The 7,719-nt window shown below is 41.0% G+C and overlaps 1 protein-coding gene across 1 annotated transcript; it reads right to left on the reverse strand.

Annotated features, from left to right (window-relative positions):
- Positions 1–4,729: 4,729 nt before the first annotated feature.
- LOC113579512 (5-hydroxytryptamine receptor 7) lies at positions 4,730–6,885 on the reverse strand. Its single transcript, XM_027013504.2, has 2 exons — positions 6,437–6,885; positions 4,730–5,586 (listed from the first exon to the last, which is right to left on the reverse strand). Exons 1-2 carry the CDS (start codon positions 6,883–6,885, stop codon positions 4,788–4,790), a joined length of 1,248 nt encoding a protein of 415 aa, XP_026869305.2. The 3' UTR covers positions 4,730–4,787.
- Between the last annotated feature and the right edge of the window lie 834 nt (positions 6,886–7,719).

Consider the following 7,719-nt stretch of genomic DNA (forward strand, 5'->3'; position numbering starts at 1 on the left):
GGCTTTGTGACTCACTTCTCAGCTCCACGTGGGCTCATGTATGACTTATGCAACAAAAAACCATCAGCCATTTTCCCTTTTTGTGTAATCAGTTATTTTAGTTTTTGATTTTGTATTGCCTTTGCATTCAAATTCCATTACAATGCTAAATATGCTTTACTTATACCTTACTTCATTCATGTGGGCATTTAATAAAACGTGCAATAACGCTTTATATTATGTTTATTTTGTGGAATGCGGAAGAACCGTAAATGGGTATGTATGATTTTTCATCGCAAAGGCTCACGTACTAATGAGAATGCAACAGTGTCTGCTTTAATTTTCTCCTTCATTTGTTTACACGTGAAAGCCCCGCCCCCTCCCCATGGCCGTCGTCTCCTCGGACTAGCAGTATCTCATTGGTGAGGAGTCACCACACACGACCTCTAAACTGCAACTGGGCGAGAGTATGAAAAGACATCATGATTACTCCATCCTATAAGTACCCATCCCAAACCAATAATCATTCATGATGGAGGAGTCTTTATAAAGCTTTATAAAAGAGGTCCAAGGATGGCTTTGCGCAAGTCAAACGGATTAAAGGTGAAGCCCAACCATTGCCCGAAGGCCACAGCAGAACGATGCGGTGGTGTGGCCTCGCTGGCGTGATATAGGGTTCAGCTAGCAGAAGGGGACTCCAACATGACTTCTCCGATTTCTCGGACTGATCCCTTCCTAACCTACCTGCTGGGGCCTGGTCTGCCTAACACTACAACTTTTGGACTGCCGGTCTTTGGAGCTTTGGGCCATCTGTGGAGGAGGATAGAACAGCAATACCCGCTGGTGACTAGTGAATTTCTTCCACTGGATGTACAAAGGAAAAGCTCTTTTCTATTATTGAAAAACGTGCTATAAATAGTGGGGCCCTCTGCGTCGTCTGCGTGCGGGTAGAAGGCGCGTGCGCTGTGTTTGATGGCGTTCTAATTCAAACGCATCAGTGCCATAGGTGCACAAAAAAGCAAATGTAATTTCTCCCACTTGATTCTGATAATAAAAGACTGGACTAAGTCACACTTGCTGTGAAATGTGAGCACCCTCCTTGTTACCAGCAGTCCTAGCAAATGTAGAGACTACACCAGAAAACAGGAGTGGCACATGTTCTCGTTTGAAATGCTGGGGGGTAAATTACAAATGAATTAGTCGAGGGGGTCCTGGAAGACAAAGATGAAAAGCATTATGGCTACTTTTGATTAGTGTCTCACGGTATCATTATGACTGTTGGTGTCTCACGGTGTCATTACTGACATATTTAATTCAAAGAAAATATCCATTTGAAAAGGACCATCAGCTCTTTAAGCAAAATATCTGTTCTCAGTAGTCTTGCTTTTATCCTGTATTATTTAGCGTACTCAACATAATCAATGATCTGTTATTATTCCAGTCACACACGCGCACACACACACAAATACACCAGATCTGCAAAAAAAAAAAAAGTCTGATATTTTTTAGAAATACTGCTACTGTAGTTTCTCAAGCGCAGAGAAACTTCACCTTGAAGCCCAGACATGCTCCAAGTGATTTCCACAATAAACCGTGACAGCTGGAACCCGATGCTGAAAAGCTGTCACCCTGTCAAGGATGAAGAGTTCTCAGGAAGAGCTCATCTAAATAGAAGGGAAACTGTCTCTAAAAGCATCACTGATGCCCATCTGTAAAATGAGTAAAAGTGCAAAATTCTGCCATACCAACAAAGTAAAAATTACCTTCTCAGCTACTATTAAACTTCTTTCTTCATGCTATACAGATACTGGTTAATTCAGTTTTTAATGATGTGTACTAGGATAAAAGGGTCTTTTTGCAGTCATTTCAGTCAGTTTAATAGTGAGGAATAGTTCTGCCTGAAAATTCAACGTAGCAGCCTGATATTCTGTGTCTCAAGAATGCGTTAGTAAGGGTTCACTATTTAGTTCTTACTGAGTTAGAGAGGTTCCAAGGAATGAATGTTATCAAACTCCCTCCCACCATCGCCAATACATACTTTATTAACAAACCTTGCCACAGAACTGTTCAGAACTGTGCAAAGACGACAACGTAAGGCTCCCTTTATACCCGAGGCCCCGCTCCCAATGAATGATGAACATTCCTCTCACTGACAGAGGAGTTAAAGGTAAAACAAAGCGGCAATTATTGAATTAAAATATACACTTGACATACACAAACGGGACAAAGGGGTATTATCCATGCATGCACAGACAATACACATTCATAAATACAGTGGCTATTTGTGAAATTTATGCGCATATCTATTTACATTTAGCTTTTAGAATCAGTCCTTTAAATATTTGCATAGTTACCCAGATGATCAAAGTTCTTACGTACATAGCTTGCTCCATTACATAAACTTTGGATCCATTAGCCCCATATTAAAATAAAGGGCATGCCTCTCTCATTTAGATAACGTGAGAGGCAATGTTCGAATTTAAATTCCACTCATTCACACTCCACCGCACAGAAAGCCTGACATCACTTCAAAGCCTGACATGCAGAAAACTCATCCCTTTTCTATACACTTTCGGAATCAGATACCAGATGATTTGTGACAGCTTTATTGTGTTTCAAAAGAACTTTTAACATAGTTCTCGCAAATAGGTCTGTTTGAAGCCTTAATCTTAATATTTCTTAAATATTCAGTAATAACTGATTACTTAGATACACTTTACATAAATATTTTAATGTATTATTATATATAATCTTGAAACACCGCTTGCAAAATGTAGACGGCTGCTTTTTGTCTGTGTATGACAAACATTTTACATGCTGTAAAATGCAATAGATTTTACATGCTGTAAAATGTAAATGTAAAAGCTAAAAATATGTATGACAAACATTGTTATCTGTTATATAACAAGCCTTGTTATCTATTGCTTCACAGATGAATAACGAATAACGTAACATGAATTTGCACAAATTCTCCCGTCATATCTGCCCGTTAATGTCTCTATGCTTTGCTGGACATCAACTACTGAGAGAAAAGGATAAATATAAACATTTACACTGTTTTCTGTCCTCAGTGCATAATTTTGTTTAATGATGAAGAAGAAAAGGTTTGGGTGTCCGAACATGGCAGAGAGCTCATTCACTAAAAAAGAAAGAACTCATGAAATGAAGGCTCGTGTTTCTGTGAAGCCTATAGTTAGGTGATTATTAGAAAACCCAGGCTATATGTCCTGGTCACGTATAAAATCCAACTGTGCACATGTCTTTCATATAACATTATTAAGCATATTAAGCATTATTAAGCATATTAAGTACACTAATTTTGCATATTGAGTGCAGTAACTGCTTGTTCATTCAGTTTATCAAGGCAGCAACTGCCTTTTGCGATCAACGTTCATTGATCATTTCGATAATAGAAATCCATTTTATAGAATGAAAGCAAAAATCAACATAGACATTATGTAGCGGGTCTCAGACTTCTAACTTAGGAGCTCTGAGGGGGCCCCGTGAGAGGGCTTCAGATATCCTCATTTACACCCCAGGCACTCCCACTCTGTAAATCCAGCCAGCCTCCCGCACAGCTAGCCGCTGTGCTGCACTCATCTCTACTTGCCAGTTCACCTCCATGTCTGTAGCTGATCCTGACGGTTCATTTGAACTGATGCCTTACACTCAACTTCATTTCTGGCCTGCCGTTTTATTTACGCATTTGCATTCACTCTCTGCTTTAGAGCTGCTTGGTTTTTCATACTAATAATTTCTCACCAAATGGGTTTTGTGAGGGTATTTCATGTTTCTTGGCCCCCGTCAACTCACCAGGGACGAATAACTTGAGTGCAGCTGATACTGTGTGGTGTTAAACTTCGCACAAATGAACACTATAAGAGTGCATTAATCATGAGTGACTTACAGTTACAGTGTAATGTGCAGTTTTCGATCTTTTGTACAAATTCTCTTTAGCCTTTGGTGGATTTAATGCAACCTTCTAAACGTGTGAGGTCTCTTTTCCACTGCTTCCACAGTTCACTCATCCTTTCCTTAAGTCTCATTCATAGCCTTTCTAACACCGTTTTGACCTACCTTACTAATGTGCTGCCCTGAAACACAGATCATCCTTGATGGCATTTGCATCTTCTAAGCCTGAATATCAGCCCTCTCCCTTCCTTTACTTACTAATCATGCGTAGAAGTGCATCAATAGTCTACACTTACACATCACATGGTAAGAACATGCAAGAACATCACTACTTTCTATGCTGGGTGAATGTTCAGAGAAACTCCATGCAGTTTAGTTTATGAACTAAAATAAATGTTAGGTACATTATCTCCATCCTGCCCAGCCTTGCTCAGAGCTCCAAGACATATAAAGCTTTGCTACTAATAACAATACTGAGTTCTGATGGTGAGACAAGCTTGGCTTGCAGTGACATTAAGACTGATGGTCACTGACGGCAAATGAACTGACCATTTAGAGGGCAGAGAAAGCAAGAGTACTTAGTGGTAAGTGGTAGAGAGTAATGTGGTCTCACCTCAGTCCCACATAGAAAGGGAATGACTGTGTTGCTTGGCAACATTATAAACATTTGTGTAACTAATCATGATATATTAATTTTTACCTAGAAATCTTGAGAATGGTCATACTAATGGGATATGAAACCTTTTCTGCAAGTTGACAGGAAATCTTCTTCATAAAAAATCTCAGTGAGTTCGCCTAGGGGAAGTGGAGTAAAATAGCCATTCTACAAGTCCGTAGAAGAAAATGTATCATTTCAGAAAACCACTCTGGGGCAATAAGCGCTTTGTCAAAAAGCCTCATATCTCTGGCATGGTCACATTAGTCCTACCCTTCTGTGTAAAATCAACCTCCATCATCACATCTGGCCTGTCTACTAGTTTCAGAGCCTCGTGCATATTGGCCACCGACAGACGGCGGTTGATGTTTCGGTAGTGGCAGCACATGATACTCCTGTAGGTCATCCTGAGGTCCCTGTTGAAGAAAGCATTTATGAAGGGGTTGACGAGTGAGTTGGCGTAACCCAGCCACAGCAGGGTCCTCTCCAGCCACAGGGGCACGCAACTGCATGAGCCGCCACAGACAAAAGGACGCGCCGTGGACAGCAGGAAGAAGGGCAGCCAACACACGGTGAAGGCTCCCACCACCACGCCCAGCGTGGCCACTGCCTTCTGCTGTCGCCTGCCGGCGGAGCCGTTCCTGCGGTCGCTCCTCAGGTGGTGCGAGAGGTTTACGCACTCCGCCACCCCCCCCCGCAGCTCTAGCACAGTGCCGGCGTGGGCCGTGTCGCCCTCGGCTTTGAGCGGGACGGCGATGGTGTGCCTGGCCACGCTGACCTTGGCGGCCCGGTAAATCCTGTAGTACATGGTGAGCGTGACAAACATTGGGATGTAGAAGGCCACAGCGGTGGAGTAGATGGTGTAGGCCAGATCCTGGCTGATCAGACACATGCTGTCTTCATTGATATTCTGTGCCCAGCCAAACAGAGGGGGCAGGGTGATAGAGGCAGAGAGGAGCCACACATACAGCACTGCCTTCGCCATGCACCTCCCATTCTGTCTCACCGGGTATGTCAGTGGCTTGGTTATGCCAAGATATCTGCAACAGGCCAGTGGAGAGGGATGAAATTAGAGAGTAGAGTACCGTTTCATTGACTTAAAAATAAAAGCCACTGTGTATGTATACATGCACAAAGAAGGTGAGTAACTGCATTTGTCTGTAGTAAGAAATGTGGAGATATTCAAAACTGTAGTGAAGTACACAAGGTTTCCAGAGAAACAGGAAGAGGTCCTTCATCCAGTTGTTTCTATGGCAGCAATTAAATTAGGAAATTCTAAAAAACTGATCTATGCTCTTGGAACTTTAGAACCCCACAAAATAAATGTTATGATTTAAACATCTACTTTTTCAACTGTAAACAGGCTCCACCGCCAATAAATTAAGAAGTATGTTGCTTGCACAGTTGACCAGCTGATGAAGGACAACTGTATATATATACACATTAGAGAAAGAGAGAGAGAGAGAGAGAGAGAGAGAGAGAGAGAGAGAGAGAGAGACGAGAGACAGAGAGAGAGAGGGGAGAGAGACAGAGAGAGAGAGAGGGAGAGAGAGAGAGACAGAGAGAGAGAGGGAGAGAGAGAGAGACAGAGAGAGAGAGAGAGAGAGAGAGAGAGAGAGAGAGAGAGAGAGAGGGGTAGTAAAAGTTTCACTTTAGTATACAAGCTATCCAAAGAAACAGGAAGATTTTGACAGATCTATACATATAAACTGCAGTTACTCCCTGAAATCCTCTTTATATATGTACATATATACAGCCCTACATGGGGGATTCCTCTTACATTATGCTTGTATGCAGTATTAATGAATAAATTCTATAACATATACATATTTACTAACCTATTCATTCATTTACATATACTTTTAGCCTCAAGAAAAATGTGAGATTCACCTGTCTATGCTTATCACACAAAGAGTTATTATTGACGCTGTACAACACATCACGTCCATGGCGATAAAAATATTACAAAAAACGCGACCAAAGATCCACTGTCCTCCTATTAGTTCGGTGATGCTAACAAAGGGCATCACAGCCACAGCCACAGATAAGTCCGCAATAGCCAAAGACACAATTAGATAATTAGAGGGTTGTTTCAATTTCTTGACGTTGCATAAAGATATAATTAATAATAAATTCCCACAAATAGTTAAAAACATTATAATGGCCAATACTCCTCCAATAAGCACTTTTTCAATATTTCCATAGTTCAAAATGCGTTCACCGCAGCTGGTTTTATTGTCCATAAAACGTGAACCTGGGGAGGTTGTTGTATCTTGCAGCTTCACTAAAGTACCTTCCACTACCTCGGAAGTCAGACTGGACACAATTACTTTCTGCATGTTGCGCTTAGTCGCTTGCGACCTGTCCTTGGTCCGGAAAATAAATTACTCGTCATATCCATCAGACAGCGAATTATAATCGATCATACATTTCCGAAACTGGTACATTTTTATCTAGTTTGTATTAAGTATATTTTTTTCCCATTTCTAATAAATATGTTTCATACTCCGATAACTCTACAGATCTGATGCCGGCCTTGACTGAACGGTTTTATATACTCGATGACGTCAGAGCGCTGCGTCAAAATATCACCTTGAGGTTCCCAAGTGATGTTTGATCCTTAGACCGTAAGAGACCAAAAAATAAAATAAAATAAAATAAAATAAACGCCTCTTCTAAATTCTGCACGTCCTGTTAAAGCATCAGGAATACCAAACCAATTAAAACAATATCCCATTTGAAAATACGTGTCATGGGATGTAAAAGTACATTTAGATATGAGATGAGGAAGCTACACGTCCTTCCCGATGAATCTATCGCCATCGCGTGGCCTTAAAAATAATCACAAACTGGCCAGTGGTATTTAGGAAAAAATACAGTTAATCAACGAACAATAAAAATTCGTTACCTGTGAGTAAAAATAATGTGCACGGTACTACAAAATAGACATAGGCTAACTACAAGCAGCAGACTTCAGGGCTAAGTACATTTAGCATGCTGTGGCAATTTGACAGCTGATGTGATTGCACGTCATATTGATACAAGCCAGCAGTGTTTGTTTGTTTGTTTGTTTTTTGGGGGGGGGGGGGGTTTGCATCTTAGTTCTATTTTAAAGCCAGTAGTTTTGTCAGCAGTTCAATTCAGCAATCATATTATCCAAACTATAGAACTTC

This window comes from Electrophorus electricus, chromosome 14 (assembly GCF_013358815.1).
Source record: "Electrophorus electricus isolate fEleEle1 chromosome 14, fEleEle1.pri, whole genome shotgun sequence".
Lineage (NCBI taxonomy): Eukaryota > Metazoa > Chordata > Actinopteri > Gymnotiformes > Gymnotidae > Electrophorus > Electrophorus electricus.

Bases quoted from the DNA above. Each gene is read 5' to 3' on its own strand.
- LOC113579512 (XM_027013504.2), bottom strand. From the start codon at position 6,885: ATGCAGAAAGTAATTGTGTCCAGTCTGACTTCCGAGGTAGTGGAAGGT. The intron at 5,587-6,436 runs GTGAATCTCACA...GGCCTGTTGCAG, and splicing joins TGTGTGATAAGCATAGACAG to ATATCTTGGCATAACCAAGC.